At 46.6% G+C, this 17,363-nt stretch overlaps 1 protein-coding gene across 1 annotated transcript; it reads right to left on the reverse strand.

Moving 5' to 3' along the window:
• Positions 1-235: 235 nt before the first annotated feature.
• CTH (cystathionine gamma-lyase) lies at positions 236-16,617 on the reverse strand. Its single transcript, XM_040407180.1, has 12 exons — positions 16,408-16,617; positions 14,071-14,152; positions 12,800-12,895; positions 10,149-10,258; positions 8,724-8,855; positions 7,201-7,258; positions 6,922-6,999; positions 5,955-6,107; positions 5,377-5,498; positions 3,696-3,748; positions 2,632-2,770; positions 236-902 (listed from the first exon to the last, which is right to left on the reverse strand). Exons 1-12 carry the CDS (start codon positions 16,582-16,584, stop codon positions 837-839), a joined length of 1,266 nt encoding a protein of 421 aa, XP_040263114.1. The 5' UTR covers positions 16,585-16,617; the 3' UTR covers positions 236-836.
• Between the last annotated feature and the right edge of the window lie 746 nt (positions 16,618-17,363).

The following is a 17,363-nucleotide window of genomic DNA, read 5'->3' on the forward strand; positions in this document are numbered from 1 at the left end:
CACCTTTTAAGTTGCATTACTGAAATCAATGAACTTTGCACGATATTCAAATTTTTCGAGTTTGTATATAGCAGGAACATGACGAGAATGCGCTAGCAGCGTGGGGAGACATCTGCCGGTACAGACGTACCAGACAAAGCCCACGGTGCCGGCCGCCAGGGGACTTCCTACAAATGTTCTAGGAAACACGAAAGCAGGAACCCATCGCTATTTCTTGTCAAAAGGAAAAAGCAGAGTGTGTGACAATACTGAGATTTATTGAGGTTTGGCTATATGGACGACGTACTAAGACGTAGGATTCAATCATGTGACCGTGTGCCCTACAGATTCCAGCGCCTTCTTCCTTCTCCATAAGTAGTACGGGATTTTGGCTTCTATGCAACTGCAAAAATCAGCATCATGGCGAATGCTTTGGGGCATCTGTTCACAAGTCTGTTGTTTCCCATAACAACTGGTAGAACTGGGACTGCAGCTCCGGAGTATAAAATAGGCTGTAACTCTAGATCAGGGAGGGTAGGGTATGTACATACCGATTTCACAGTAGAATAGAAGAGTGAGTGCAGCTCTGGAGTATAATATAGAATGTAATTCAGAATAAGTAATGTAATGAATGTACACAGTAACTCCACCAGCAGGATAGAGAGTGCAGCTCTGGAGCAACATAGTACATAAGGCCGAAAAAAAAAGACATTTGTCCATCCAGTTCGGTCTGTCATCCTGAAAGTTGAATAGTGATCATGAAAACAATTAGCTGATAATTAAAAGTGGCATGTGTCAGGTCCAATGTTAATATTTTAAATTACTAGGAAACCGGCTCGGGAATGTTAAATCAATCTTCAGCAGTTAAACTTCAGATGCTGTAACAGATCTGGCACCTTGGTCGGATTGGTCATGTCCGGGTGCTGTCAAGGAAAGAAAAGAAAATGGGTCACTGCTTGTATAAATCAAACTGGTAAGGCCTTGTTCATACACAGCGTGCAGCATTATCCGGGTACATTTTTATTATAGTAATCGTATTCCTGCCATTCATTCAATCTCTGCTCCACACCAGAAGGGGCATCAGGAGAAGAAGAAGAAGAAGAAGAAGAAGAAGAAGAAGGCCTCAAGCACATGGCTTCCACAGAGGTCACTCCAAATGCGAGAATGCCGGGACTCAGACCCCTGCCGAGCTGATAATGATGACCTATCCTGAGGATAAGTCATTGTTATCATTTCACGGACAACCCCTTTAAGTTGTCTGATCCCTGGGATCCCGACCAATCATGATAATTGTGATCCCATGACCCCATATAAATGGATTAGCAGATGAACCACTCCATTCATCTCTACAGGCCCGCCGAAGATAGCTGGGCACTGAACTCAGCTTCTCTTCAGCAGTCTCATAGTAATGAATGGAGTGGAAGTTCATACTCGACCAACACTCGGTTCATAAGGGAGCACACATGACCCCTGTTCTTGTGATTGGTGGGGGTCCCATCGAGGGATGAACGAATAGACTTCAGATGAAACCTCCGAAGTCGATTCACATAAAACTTTGTTTGAATACTGCAAGGAGCGAGCGCTCCGTACAATATTAGAATGTATTGGCTCCTATGAGCTGAAGTTATTACTTTGTGAAGTCTCGCAAGACTTCGGGTAATAACTTCAGAAATTAATTTCTACTGTAAAAACCAGTTTCCCGAACTCTGTTTTGGTTCCAGGTGGTACCTTGGGACTGAACCAGAGTTTGGTAAAAGGTTTTTTACAGTAGAAATTAATTTCTGAAGTTATTACCCAAAGTCTCACGAGACTTCAAAGTAATAACTTCGGTTCATAGGAGCTGTGACACAGTGAGAGGTTTAGTCTGGGAAAACTGGTATTTTCCTCCCAGCATGCGCTGCTGGGCCGATTTACAGGTGAGGTCAAATACCGCACCGGATTTTAAATGCCGTTCCAGATTTTGGCAGCACCTGGCTGTCCTTAAATAGGCAGCTGGGCTCAGAAGCCAGGTCTCCGTGTTGGGATCTGGGAGCCTTGTGTCTGGATGAAGGCTTGCTACCCGTTTGGCGTAAAAACAGGTTGGTGCTGCTATCAGCAAGGACTCTTTGAGGCAGAATTGCCGCATGGTGTGAATTACCACCAACACCGCAAGGTGACCTTTTGTTTGAATATGACTGCTTGTTTTGTCACTTGCCTAAAGTGTGAATAAAACACTGAACTGTTTGATCCAAAGAACTTGTTGTTGCCTCCATACTGCGTCCGCTAATCCTGTCTACCAGAGCGAGTCCCCACAGAGCCAATAAATTCTAATACTGTACGCTCGCTACAGTATTCAAATGAAGTTTTATGCGAATCGACTTCGGATGCACCATCCGAAGTGGATTCGCTCATCCCTAGTCCCATCGGTTGCCCCCCCCCAATTAGGCTCTTAACTCGTATCCTGTTGGAATCTTGGGAAAACCCCTTTAATACAGTTGGTTCCAAAAGTGGCTGTGGAAAAATAGACTGAGCATGTATTATTTGCCTTAATCATTATGATTGATTTCCATAGGAGATCCCTTGCAGTATAATACCCCTTTAATAACCAGTGACTTTTGGGGATCTGGGGGTGGGGGGGGGAAATGGACTCATACGTGTCCAGTCAGTACTCACCGCAGCCTGTAATGCTTGGTCTATGTCTCCTATAATGTCTTCTGTGTCTTCTAACCCAATGGAGAGGCGAATGAGGGTGTCGCTGATGTTCAGGGCAGCTCGGTCCTCCTCGGGCACTGAGGCGTGAGTCATGATGGCTCTACACAAGAGGAAACGGGCAGAGGATTACATCGGCCATGAAAGGGCTGGAAGGAGCTGGTTAGAAGCCAAAAAAGCTGCACTGCTGCAGTGGGATGCGGGTTTACAAATCTGGAATAACCAGAGATTTTTCTGTTTCAAGGATAATTAAAGGGAATCTGTAAATACCCCTCAATAAAACCAGCTGACATGGGAGATAGGCCCTTGTCAGCTGAATCTAATGGTGTTTTGTGATGGTTATCATACATCTTGCTCCATGGCCACATTGCAGAGAAAACAGCATTTTAATAATATGCAAATTAGGCCCTGGGTGCAACAAGGGTGTTGCTGTTGCACCCAGAGGCCCCCCCTCGCTCTCCTACGGACTAATTTGCATATCATTAAAATGCCGATTTCTTTGCAACTCAGCCATAGAGCGAGATGGGAGCAACGCCACTGGGCACATCCCTCATGTCAGCTGGTATTTAGTGACAGATTCCCTTTAAACCACCCCCTGAGGATAGATGATAAATGTCTAAAGTTGTGCCCCACCAATTACTTAAATGCGAGTCTCGGACCCCTGTTCCTCCTCAATGTACGATCGCAGTGATGAAGCATTTGAATGGAGCGGCTGTACTCTGCTACCTCCCATAGACTTTTAATGGAGCGGCTCCACTGCCATTGTATAGTGAAGAGGAATGGGGGGGGGGGGACCCTTGTTCTAGTGATCGGTAGGGGGCCCAGCCATCAGACATTTATATCTTACCCTGTGAATGCAAACTTAAGTACTGCAGTTTTAAGGTTTAGACCAGAAAAAAAAAAAAATTCTAATTCTACTTTCCCTGTTGATTTAATAAAGTGGCAAAACTACAATTCCCAGCAAGCCCTGAGAGAGAGTCACAGGTTTGTGCTCCCGGCCATAGAGCGCCAATGTCAGATATACTTACGGATGCTCGGCCAGACTTTCATATCCACCAAGGCTTTCAGCCAGTGTAAACACCTGTGCAAATCACAAATCAGAAGAAGAAGTCAGACTTTTTCCACTAAAGACTATGAAACAAAGCAGGCGATGGCGGGTACTTCCTGCACGAGCGCACCTATTCCGAGATGTGCGACATATTATCAGGAGCTCGACGGCGCGGTCAGTGTATGATAACCATCACAAAGGCACATATTCCACCTGGTGCCAACCATGGTCTGGGAAATGCTTCCAATCTGTGCCAAGTAGTATCGGGCAGCAGTGGGAACACAAGGTTAGGGAATCTAAAGCAGACAAGTCCAAGGGTTGTCCAGCATTAGAAAGTAAAAGGTCTGCTTTCCCAGAAATAGCGCCACGGTTGTCCATTTATTAGTATTGCAGCTCAGCCCCATTCTGAATACTGCAGTCCCAGACACAGCCCATAGACAAGAATGGCGCTCTTCTTAGAAGGAACAAATTGACATTTTTCTAATTCTGGAAACCCCTTAAGGACTTAGGGCGTACCGGTACGCCCTATTTCCTGAGTCCTTAAGGGGTTAAAGGGAAGCCTACTTATCTGCTTCCCGTCACTGGCTCCTTGTCCTCCAGGCCTGCGACGCTCCCTCGCTGAAAATATCCAGTTTGACATCTCCTGCAGACAATCACTGCGCATGGCGGCGACTGGCTCCCCTTACTTCACGACAAGTCATCATATGATGCAATGGGATCCAGTCACCGGAGGAGATGTCAAACTAGATGTTTGTAGCAAGGGAGCATCGCAGGACCGGAGGAGAAGGAGCAGGGAGCCAGCGCTGGGAAGGCAAGCTTCCCTTTACAGGTCCGGCCAAGTGTGTGGGGGAGAAGTTTGCAAGCATTTTCTCCGGCCAAAAAACGTTCCGGTCCGGAACTGAAGACATCCTGATGCATCCTGAATGGATTTCTCTCCATTCAGAATGCATTAGGATAAAACTGATCAGGATTCTTCCGGCATAGAGCCCCGACGACGGAACTCTATGCCGGAAGACAAGAACGCAAGTGTGAAAGAGCCCTTAATACCGGAAAAGAACTGATCAGGCATATCCCCATGCATTCTGAATGCAGAGTAATCAGTTCAGGATGCATCAGGATGTCTTCAGTTCAGTCATTTTGACTGATCAGGCAAAAGATAAAACCGTAGCATGCGTTTTATCTCCGGCGGAAAAAAACTGAAGATTTGCCTGAATGCCAGATCCGGCATTTTGCATTTTTTTCCATAGAAATGTATTAGTGTCGGATCCGGCATTCAAAATACTGGTTTAGTCCTTCCGGTCTGCGCATGCGCAGACTGAAAAAAAAATAAAAAATTTATGCAGGATCCGTTTTGCCAGATGACACCGGAAAGACGGAACCGGCATTTCAATGCATTTTTCTGACTGATCAGTCTTACAAATGCCATCAGTTGGCATACGTTTTGCCGGCGACGGAACTGCTTGCCGGATCACTCTGCCGCAAGTGTGAAAGTAGCCTAACAGGCTGAACTGGATGGACAGAGGGCATTTTTCAGTCTTATAAACTATGTAATTGGAGGCAGTAATAGACTGCCAGATGATCGCTAACGGGCATTACTACGATTCCGAACACTCATTAGCGCTTATCAGGCAGAAAATCTGCCTGTCTGATATAGCCTTTACCTTCAAGCTCTTGAGGAAGATCGTCGCATGCTCCAAGTTGCCTTTGATGTAGAAGGTGATCATCCCGGACACTCCAGTGCACTGACGCTTGGTGATTTCATACTGTGGGTGAGATGGCAGCCCTGAAACAATAGGATCACAGCATAAGAGGTGACGTCTGAAGGTCCAAGAGGAGGAGAGAAAACATTTGGAGCTGCCACTGGAGCCAATAGCTTGCCCCTAGGGTCTTCTTTGAATTAAAGTCTATTAGACTTTATTAATGATATGAGGTCTGGGCCCCGAGAAGAATTTCCTCTGGTGGATCCAAGGAACCCCAGTCTGACACTGCAGAAAACCATGAGATCAGTTCTGGTATCAGTTACCCTCCAGACTGGAAGCCATAGCCTGAGATGTGGGAACCCAATCTACCAGGCAATGCTCTCCGGGAAAAGGTACGCCGAATAGGCCTCCTCAAGGAGGAAGACCTGGCTCGCTACTGCCACCCATAGGAAGCTAGCGTGGAAGTCAATGTCCAACCCATTATGGCGCCTTGGAACACGACACGCACCAATACAGATAGGATCACATCTGAGCTTTACCTGGAAACAAGACTTTATCGACACGAGGATCTTTCTCCATGTACATGGCCAAGGCCAGAGCACTGTGGAAATGCTGCTTCATCCTGAGGTGCAAGGTCTTCAGTCCACGGTTGCAGAGGTAGCAATCAAACGGGGATGGGACAGCGCCAAGAGCTGCAAGATACAGGAATAGTCATTGGTTTAGTCTGTAAGGCAAATATCTGAGGCTTTCTATATGGAGCAGGAGGGAGAGATGAAATGCAAACCTTAATTTAGTAGGATCCCCCGATGCTGAAACCCACAACTACCGGGACCGAATGAACTGAAGTGCCAGCGCTGATTAAGCAGTAAATGGCGGCACTAATATTTTCTTGTTTGTGTGGCTTTGAAAGTTTGCACCATACCCCATAATCCGTGCAGGTGTTTCCTCCGAATGTGAAAGGGGTTCATAAAATCCCATTCATTGCATTATAACTTGTGGAGTTCTGGCATTAAAAGGAATATATATATATATATATATATATATATATATATATATATATATATATATTAAGAGCAGCTTGTTGACTGTTTCCAACTAGGATCAGTAGGCACCATGTATACGGCAGAGCTTAGCCCTTATGTCTTCTGTACTACAAGGCCAATCTATGTGCGTTGTATGGTGCTCTGTATTCACCCCTACATGCTTCGGTATCGCATTCATAGATGGATTGATAAAACAGCCTTATACAACTGATGTAGTGGTATGCATGGGGGAATAAAATGCACAGAGCGCGCATTTTCTAAGACACATTGCCAAATCACCCCAAAGTCTGCAGCGGCGGCAATTCTGTCCCTAAAAAAAAAAATCCACCTTGTGGGACAGTCCTGTAAAAGGTAACCTTGGGTCTCTAGCTCCCCTAGTGGTGCATGCTGTGAACTGCAGGGTAGCGTTATCTGAAGTGGCATAATTATGGTACGGTTCTAATTCGGATCCCTCGTCACTCACCATTCTGAAGAAAACTTAACCTTTCGTAGACTTTGTCGCAGTTTACAGAAACCAATCCCATGACAACGTCACTGTGGCCTGGAACACCAAGGGTTAAACGTTATCAATTCTAATGCAGTATTTCTTCTATTACATTCCACACAAGGGCTGGGTTTTTTGGGGATATTTATTGTGCAGTCTTATTTACCGAGCAGCTGAACCAATGAGTTGGTTTAACGTAGACTGCCCCCTAGTGGGCAAACTTATTATTACACTTCATGCGGCTTTAGGCCTGCTTACCATTCATGTATTTGGTTGCTGAATACATGCAGATATCTGCTCCCAAAGACAAAGGCCGCTGAAGAGAAATAAATAAATAAAAAGTCAATAGCAGCTAGACGCAATCTGTCACATAAAATAACTCCACAGGACGCATTCTAAATAATCACCTTCTACGAACCGAGCCCCAAAACATTTTGGGGCTACTGGTAAGTGACAGGTCTGTGCTATAAGCAATGCGCCGCACAGACCTTTCACTTACCAGTAGGAGGAGCGCCCGGCCGGTCACAGACATCGCAGGTAAGTATAATGCTTCTAAAATTGCTAAGTAACTATGGCAGCCAGGACTGCAGTAGCGTCTTGGCTGCCATGGTAACCGATCGGAGCCCCAGCGATTAAACTGGGACTCCGATCGGAACTCTCCGCTGCCACCAATGATGGGGGAAGGTGATTTTAATTAGGGGGGGGCCGCACTGACCACCAATGATGGGTTAAGGTGATTTTAATTAGGGGGGGGGGGGGGGGGAGGGGAGGCCAATGTATATAATACTGGGGAGGTAGGGAGGGGGGCCGCACTGGCCACCAATGAATTTAAAACTGTGGAGGAAGGGGGTCTGCACCCTCCTGCCTGGCAGCACCCGATCTCTTACAGGGGGCTGTGATCCGCACAATTAACCCCTCAGGTGCGGCAACTAAGGGGTTAATTGTGCGGATCACAGCCCCCTGTAAGAGATCGGGTGCTGCCAGGCAGCAGTCATGTACGCAGTTCGTAGTATATTCTAACTTGAAGCGTCCCCATCACTATGGGAACGCCTCTGTGTTAGAATATACTGTCGGATCTGAGTTTTCACAAAGTGAAAACTCAGATCTAAAAAGCTTTTATGCAGACTGACCTGCGATCCGTCTGTGTGAAAGTAGCCTACGGACACGGACGACAATCTTGTGTGCATCTGTGTTTTTTCACGGACCCATTGACTTGAATGGGTCCGTGAACCGTTGTCCATCAAAAAAAAAAAATAGGACAGGTCATATTTTTTTGACGGACAGGAAACACGGATCACGGACGCGGATGTACAACGGTGCATCTTCCGAGTTTAACGGACCCATTGAAAGTCAGTGGGTCCGCAGAAAACGGAACAACGGTCGTGTGCATGAGGCCTAATGCATACATGCTGATTACTTTACAGAAATATTATTATGTTGAGAGACTCTCTCCAATTTCTCTCCCTCCCTTTTCCAAACTTCCCTTCCCTTCTGCACCTGGAATATCAGTGGGGCGTGAAATTACATCCTATTGTGGCTTCATTTTTGGGTCTGGTTGCTCCTGTGACGATACAACTCTGCAGTGACATTACATCGATGAGGTCTCCACTGCCATCTTTACTAACCTCACGAGTGGACAGGTCAGTGCCCCCCACAAGGCCAGCACACTCCTCCCCTGCTGCTGCCGCCGGCGTCATTTCCTTGATCCGATTCGCTGGAGGTTGTTTAGTCCCAGCCCATTTCGAATGCCCCAGTCCTGAATGTTCAATAGCGTCACTTACCTGGAAATAGGCGGACAGGAACGTGTTGTCCACAGCCAGGAGGACGTCTTGATGTTTGTGAACGACATCCGCACAAGCTTTTATATCAATAACCGTTAAAGTCGGGTTCGTTGGGGTTTCAATCCACACAAGCTAGGGAGAAAGACAAAAATAAAATAAAAAATTAATGCCAAATACAACCGATCACTGTCAAAGTCCGCTATGAGCAGCGCCATTTACTTCCACTAAACACCCTTCCATGAGGTCAGAGGTGACGTCTGCAAGTCAAGGGTTCAGGTGGGGGGGGGGGGGGGACACAGAAATATTATATTATTTCTCAATACTTCATTTTAAACACTAGGAACGCCGCTGACCTGGAAAAATGTTTTATAAGGGGCTGTTCACATCACATTTCTGTCCTACGTTTAAAAAAAATGGATGCAAAAACCATAGTATACTGCGCAGAGTCCAGCAAAACAAACTGTATGATAACTGATACAATGGTCCCCTATGGTGACGGGCCCCACTGCACGGCATCCATTTAACGTATACATGGGATCACAGCCTCACGCAGGTTAGGCTGCGCTCACATTTCTGTTTCGGAGATTCCGCAGCCTAATCCGCCACAAATGCCGTTGTTGGTCAGACAAAAAAAAAAAAAAAAAAAAAGAAGATGCATGCAATGGTTTTGTTCCAGACTGAACTCGGTATTTATGTTGGAAATCGGCCAGAACACCTCCAGACCCCATTGCAGTCATGGGGGTGAAGTAGAGGATCCGGGAACAGCCTGACAGATCTCCAAACAGACCTTGTGTCTCATTCACACGTCAGTGTTTTCCACCAGTGATTTTGAGCCAAAACCGGGTGCGCCTCTAAACAGGTGCAGACCTTTCCCTTATACCTCATGTCTGTGGAGGCTCCACTCCTGGTTTTGGTTCACAATCACTGACCAAAACGCTGGCGTGTGAATGAGGCTTTAGGGCTCATGCACACGGCCATTGCCTGGCGATGCCTGTATCGTGGCCCGCAAACAGCAGGTCTGCAGTATAGGGGCACCGGCTCCGTGCAAACCGTATCACGGATGCGGACCCATTCACTTGAATAAGTCCATAGTATGGAAGGGGCGGTGCGGAGGCACAGAACCCTACAGAAGCACCACAGAGCGCTTCCGTGGGGTTTTTCTCCGTGCCTCCGCACAACATAGAACATTGTGGTCCACATTACACGGAACGACCAGCAAACGTTCATGTGCATGGAAAAAAACAAAAAACCGTTGCATTAAGTTCCAGGCTGCAATCTCCATTCATATTTAGACCCCTTGATATCCAGTTGGCAGCCTGCTCCTAGCCTCCTCGTGTGGACATATCCCTCCCAGTAATACAAGATGGGGCCGGCAGCAGCCTCCTTGGTCCACGTTCTCATGATTAATATATGTTACTTAGTTACCTTGGTGTCTGGTGTGATTGCAGCTTCCAAACAGTTCACTTTAGAGCAGTCAACAAAAGTCACCTTTAGGCCCAACTCTACTGCAATTCTTCTAAAATATCTGTTTGTACCTGCCAGAAAGTACAAGACGTATAAGTGACTGACCGTAGGATATCCTGCTATAGGAATGATGGAACCTGCAGGGTGGACACCTAGGGGCACATTTATTAGGACCAGCGTTTTAGACACCGGTCTTAAGCCCTAAGCAGGAGGTGGATCCTCAGAAGTTATGAAGACACGCCGGCCTCCTCATAACTTCGGCAGATCCTCCGCCAGTTCTAAAGGAAAAACTGCTTCCTTGCCGTCTTACATTTGGACCATTTTCTACACCTAAGGCTGGTTTCACACGGGCGTTGCGGGAAAAGGTACGGGTGCGTTGCGGGAACATGCGCGATTTTTCCGCGCGAGTGCAAAACATTGTAATGCGTTTTTTCACGCACGTGAGAAAAATCGGCATGTTTGGTACCCAAACCTGAACTTCTTCACAGAAGTTCGGGCTTGGGATCGGTGTTCTGTAGATTGCTATTATTTTCCCTTATAACATGGTTATAAGTGAAAGTAATAGCATTCTGAATACAGAATGCATAGTACAATAGGGCTGGAGGGGTTAAAAAAAAATAAAAAAAATTTAACTCACTTTAATCCACTTGTTCGCGCAGCCGGCATCTCTTCTGTCTTTAACTGTGAGCAATAGGACCTTTGATGACGTCACTGCATTCATCACATGGTCCGTCACATGATCCATCACCATGGTGATGGATCATGTGATGAGCGTAGTGACGTCAAAGGTCCTATTGCTCACAGTTAAAGACAGAAGAGAAGAGATGCCGGCTGCGCGAACAAGTGGATTAAGGCGAGTAAAAAAATTTTTTAACCCCTCCAGCCCTATTGTACTATGTATTCTGTATTCAGAATGCTATTATTTTCCCTTATAACCATGTTATAAGGGGAAATAATAATGATTGGGTCCCCATCCAGATCGTCTCCTAGCAACCGTGCGTGAAAATCGCACCGCATTCGCACTTGCTTGCGATTTTTACGCAGCCCCATTCTCTTCTATGGGGCCTGCGCTGCGTGAAAAACGTAGAATATAGAACATGCTGCGATTTTCACGCAACGCACAAGTGATGCGTGAAAATCACCGCTCATGTGCACAGCCCCATAGAAATGAATGGGTCGGTATTCAGTGCAGGTGCAATGCGTTCAACTCACGCATCGCATCTGCGCGGAAAACTCCCCTGTGTGAAAGGGGCCTAAAACAAGCATAGAAAAGGTAAAATGAGACCGGACTGACGGCCCTTCCCCGCCTACGTCACACCCACAATTTTAGACCTGGAGTGAGCGGGGAGAGGTCACAGATTGCGCCAGCTGCGCCTGAAATATGCCTACTATAGGCATACTTCAGTATAGTAAATGATCCCCTTAGTGTCCATCTCTAATCGTCAGGTTTTCTCGTCAAGCTCAACGCCAACAGTGGAGGAGACAATCTTCTATGATGTCTCCCATACACAGCACACAGAAGAGGAGATCCTGCTGTTCTCTCTCTTTAAGGGTATCCGTCAGCAGATTTGTACCAGTGTGTGACACTGGTTGACCTATTCCATGTGCACTTGGCAGCCGAAGGCATCTGTGTTGTTCCCATGTTCATATGTTCCAGCATTGCTGAGAAAAACTTATTGATATATGCAGCTGAGCCTCTAGGAGCAACGCGGGCGTTGCAATTACACCTAGAGGCTCTGCTCTCTCTGCAACTGCCACACCCTCTGACAGGACCAGGCAGTGTAAATGTGATCACACCTGGCCCTGCCTTCTCCGAAAGTCAAAGTGTAGAGAGTGTGACAGTTGCATAGAGAGAAGAGCCTCTAGGTGTAATGGTGACGCCCCCGTTGCTCCTAGAGGCTCATTTGCATATAATAAAACATCATTTTTCTCAGCAGTGCAGGCACATATGAACATGGGACCAACTCAGATGCCTTTAGCTGCCACGTGCACATGTAACAGGTCAGCCAGTGTCATAGGGACAAAACTGCTGACAGATGCCCTTTAACAAAAGCAGCAGTAGTATGGATGACATTATCGAGCAGTAATGAGCAGTGTAGCTGTGAATCCAGTACTGGGGTGAGACACCAGCACTGTCTGTCGATGTGTTTCTCTTACTGTAGCTCTTCTCTCCCTTTCCTCTTGTATAGAATTCTATGGGCAGCAGTAGTAACCTGATCCCTCAGCGAGCTTATAATCTGTCTCAAGATGGATTTTAGCAGGGAGGATAAATGATCAGGTGGCAGAGGGAGAAAAAGAAGTGACCGATAAGTGGAGAAAGGCATTTTTCTCTAATAAGGTGCATTACAACGTTTCTCATCTTCGCTTGAACTATTGACTTCTGTAAAGTTTGTTAAAACGACAGCCCCCAGCAGAGAAGCTGATCTATGGCAGCTTGGGAATGGAAATTTGGAAAATTCTGCTTAGATTTAAAAAACAAAAAAACAACAACACAGAAACCCACTTTGGGTTAACAGTTCCTTTCTGGATGCGTTTGTTTATCGGAGCCCTTTCAGGCCCTATTGTTTATGTGTCTTAGTAAAAGGTCTTCTTGCATGTGATTGAGCCGTTACCTCCGTACACATCGCTGGTGCAGACGATATGGTCTCCAGGTTTCAGGAGGTGGGCAATGTTAACTGTGGCAGCCAAACCGGATGCAAAGGCCAAACCTGGAGAGAGAGAGAGAAAAAAAGAGAGAGAAAAAAAAAGAGAGAGAGAAAAAAGAAAAAAGAAAGAGAGAAAAAAAGAAAAAAAAAAAGAGAGAGAAAGAGAAAAAAAAAGAGAGAGAGAAAAGAAAAGAGAGAGAAAAAGAAAAAGAGAGAGAGAGAGAGAAAAGAAAAGAGAGAGAGAAAAAAAAAAGAGAGAGAGAAAAAAAAAGAGAAAGAGAAAGAGAAAGAGAAAGAGAAAGAGAAAGAGAAAGAACAGTTATTACATAAGTGGTAACAATGTATCACCACCAGGAAGCAACACTATATAAAACAACACTTTATGGTAACTCTGCAAAACGTAGCACTACATGATGGACCATGAAAACCATAGGTGCTCCGGGTCCTCCACCCAATCACAAAGGGACTCTGTTCTAGCGGAGAGAGGGGACTTTCCACCCCATTTAAAAAATTATATATATTCCAGCTTCCCACTACATCGTATGCAACAGTACATGGTTCCATTCAAAAATACAGCTTGTACCGCACAAGACATGTCCTCATATGGCTTTGTGAATGGAAAAGTAAAGAAGTTATGGCCCTGGGAGTGGGGAAAAAAATGGCTTGGTCCAGAAGTGGTTAAAGGGGTTCTCTCATCATGGACAATGGGGGCATATTGCTAGGATATGCCCCCATTGTCTTATAGGTGCAGGTACCACCGCTGGGACCTGCACCTATATTGAGAACGGAGCCCCGCAAGGTGGTGGCTGGAGGACTTCGGTCTGGCCACCACCAAGCCGGCTCCCCATAGAAGTGAAAGGGAGCGTACAGCGCATGCACGGCCCCCGCTCCCATTCATTTCTAGGGGGCCGAGGGAAATAACCGAGCCAGCACTCAGCTATTTTCGCCAGCCCAATAGAAAATTAATGGAGGGCGGCTGCGCATGCGTAGTGCGCCCTCCTTCACTTGCGGGGCTCCCTTCTCGATATAGGTGCGTGGATCTAAGTGGTGGGACCCGCACCTATAAGACAATGGGGGGGATATACTAGCAATATTCTCCCATTGTCCATGATGAGACAACCCCTTTAAGTCAAGGGGTCCCTATCAAATTTTATGTATTCTCATATGTTCATCTTGTTTGACACACAGTTTACATCAAATGCTGAAAGTAATTGACCCATCCAGATGGGGAATCTTACAGTATTTGGCCCCATCAAGGGCAGCGACTGCTTTCTCCAGACAGTGCCTTGTTGGGTTTCCACTGCGGCTGTACTCGTAACCCTGCAAAATTAACAAAAAAAATTATAAATTGGTTTGTGCTCTATATCAGTGACATACCATGGGAGACATTTATGTAAAGGCTCTTCCACTATGGACTGGGACACGAGGCCAAAGACATTTAATGGATTGTCTTATATGGTCTATGAGAGGACATGGACATCCTAGAGGGTCCCCGAGCCAGAAAGAAGACCCTCGGTGTACGGACAGCTCCAATTCTGTCCGACTTCATCTGAAGGGCCACCACATAATACATTTCTCTGTCCACAACCCATGTCCATATGTCCTGTCCACCACAGAGGGGGGGGGGGGGTGACATGTCCAGGACAGGTCCCTATAAGGCAGAGCTGCTAAAACAAAGGGTCCCCGGATCTGCTGGATGTGGCCTGGTCCTGTATCACAAGGTCACTCCTTCATTTAAATGGACGCTGTGTAATAATACTTGTGTTGCCAGCCATACCCCCTCCCCCCCAGGGGCGTTTTGCTGAGATGACTGTTTCGCCTTGCATGTTGGAACCAGGTCGTAAACCAGAGTCATAGTGACTGTTGTTTGAAGTTAAAGATTGGGCAAATCTCCAAGTGAAGATTAACCAAATAGTCAGCCATTTCTGACAGCTAAGCATTTCACAATCTGGGACTCATTTATCACAACCAATGAAGGTGCAGCGTTCATGCCATAGACTGCAATGGAAAAATGAAAGCTGCACCGGGTTTAGTTGCCATGAGCCACATGGGCAATTGATTTGTTAAGGTAAGGCCACACTTCTAAGTGTTCAATAATTGATGGTTTCCCCGTCTACTGATGGACGCCCATATAGTCCTGCAGGATCCCAGGTCAGGCATGTCGCACGGCGGGTGTGGAACATGCAACAATATTTTTCTCATGGATTCTGTTTGAATTTGAAACCAGAGGCACATTATTGCCGCCATACTACAGATCATGTATGTGCACGAGACCGTGCACTGGGGTCGGCGTCCGCACGTACTGGATACAGAGCAGTGCATTCATTTTACACCCTGCGCCCCCCCCCCCCCCCCCCCCCCTACACGCACACACAGCACACGCTGGCTCTCGGAAGTGCTGAGATCCGGTGACTAAGCAGATTACACTGGAGTCTCATGCAATGTTGCATCATGTTTGTCCCTCTATACAATCAGAGACCATGGCATTTATAGCACAAAGCCACAGAACCTGCTGGGGAGATCCCAGTACACAAAAGGGTGACTGTAGCCCAGGGGCGGGGTGGGGGCAGGGAAATGGAAGCTGCTGCAGAATCCCTTAAAGCCAATAATAGCAAAACCTCTCCCCGCTTCTCTGTAATCTAGGATTATACTATGAATTCCACAGAATGGAAGAAGTACAGTGTGACGTGCCAACCCATAGAAATCAATCACACCAGCGGTTTCCCTTTCCGCTATTGAGGTCCGTCATAGGATCTCAATAGCGCGGGGAGAAAACGCTTCCGTTTTGTCCCTATTCATTGTCAATGGGAACAAAACTGAACGCGCCAGAATGTATTCCGCCCGCATCGTGGACATAATAAGGCTGCAAGCAGCGGTTTTCTGTCCGTGATGACACGCAATGTAAGTCAATGGTGGATGATCAGTTTTCTCCGACACAAAAGAAAACGGATCCGTCTTCCGTTGACTTACAAAAAGGTTTTAGAGACGGATCCGTCTTGGCTTATTTTAGAGATAATATAACCGGATCCGTTCAGAACGGAAGCGTTTTTTCCTGATCCATGACGGATCCAGCAAAAAACGCTGGTGTGAAAGCAGCCTAAATAAAGTGGCGGAAATGGAGGATGGGAAATTCTGTGATAACTGCAAGTGGTTAGAGAGCTGAAGATATCCGAGAGATATCTATCTATCTATCTAGCTACGTCTACACGACGACATTTGTCGCGCAACAATTTTTATAATGGCAGTCTATGGTGTCGCACTGCAACATGCTGCGACTGCGACGCAACAGTCGCAGAAAATCCATGCATGTTGCAGCGCGACATCATAGACTGCCATTATAAAAATTGTTGCGCGACATTGGTGCAACAAAATGTTGCCGTGTAGTTGTGCCCTAACTGTCGCGCGACAAATGTCGCCGTGTAGACGTAGCCTAAGGCCTGGGCTATGTTGCAACTTTTAGTAGTGCGACTGATTGATTTTAACTATTGAGTGACAGCTGCCGTCCACAAGATTGCATTCAGCTGCGGGTGTAGCTCCATAGTTAAGATGCAGTGTAGTTGTGTGATGAGACTTACCCCATGCTCTCCCGGGCCATGCTGCTTGAAGGTGGTGGAGAGGGAGATGGGTGGCACCACTGCCAGAGACTTCCATTGCTCAGGCTCCTGCCCTTCGTGGATGGCTTGTGTGGCAAAGTGCTTAAATGCCCCCAGGTAGCCCTGTGTGGGACAATGCTTGTGCTCCTGGTCCTGCATGCTGCTGTCTGTGTCGGTGCGCTCTGTGCTTACTCCCTTTTCTAGCAGATCCAAGGCTCTGGCTGCAGTGATTGGTGGAGAGAGAGGCGTTGTCATATGTCACCACTGGAGGGAAGGAGGGAGGGAGGGCACTGCCCTCAGCACCAGCTTCACAGCATCTGTTACCTTTACAGTGAGGAAGGAAAAGCAAACAAGATACAGGAAGAGATACAATGTTGCAATGATACAAGTACACAATGTTATCTATAGGGAAACGCGCATTCCTCCTAAAACTATATACAGGGTCAAAGATGGACACTGACCGTTCATTATGTGAAGGACCCTTTTTCTTGATCCATAATGATATACAGTATTTGGAGAGTTTTTCATTCACACGTTTTTAGGACGCAAATTGCACCGAGTTATGAAGTAATATATAATTTTCTCGTGTACGACCAGGACTCAAACTGAAAGGTTTGCGGAGCAATAAAGCGAATGTATTAATAATGCCCATCTATAACTCAGGTCAAAAAGGGGAAGACATTAGAGGTGCAGAGAGGGCAGAAGAACGAGTCAAAAGCAGCACCTGCCCCTCCAAAAGAGGGAAACCTGGGAGGTATGGGAAGAGAAATGCAATATGATGTTTTTGGGAAGGTGGGGGCAGCACTTGAGTCTAGAAAGGATAGAGACTATTGGAGCACATATGGGCTATTACTATTAGGCCTCTTTCACACGAGCGTGTCCGGATAAGGTCCGGATGCGTTGCAACAAACCCGCGCGAGTAGGTACGCAATTGCTCC

Source organism: Bufo bufo, chromosome 9, assembly GCF_905171765.1.
Source record: "Bufo bufo chromosome 9, aBufBuf1.1, whole genome shotgun sequence".
In the NCBI taxonomy this organism is placed as follows: domain Eukaryota; kingdom Metazoa; phylum Chordata; class Amphibia; order Anura; family Bufonidae; genus Bufo; species Bufo bufo.

Excerpts from the sequence above, each read along its gene's own strand:
- CTH (XM_040407180.1), bottom strand. The coding sequence starts at position 16,584 with ATGCAGGACCAGGAGCACAAGCATTGTCCCACACAGGGCTACCTGGGG. Across the intron at positions 8,856-10,148 it reads CAATCACACCAGACACCAAG|CTTGTGTGGATTGAAACCCC; the intron begins GTAACTAAGTAA and ends CTTTCTCCCTAG. Across the intron at positions 7,000-7,200 it reads AGCAACCAAATACATGAATG|GCCACAGTGACGTTGTCATG; the intron begins GTAAGCAGGCCT and ends TTGGTGTTCCAG.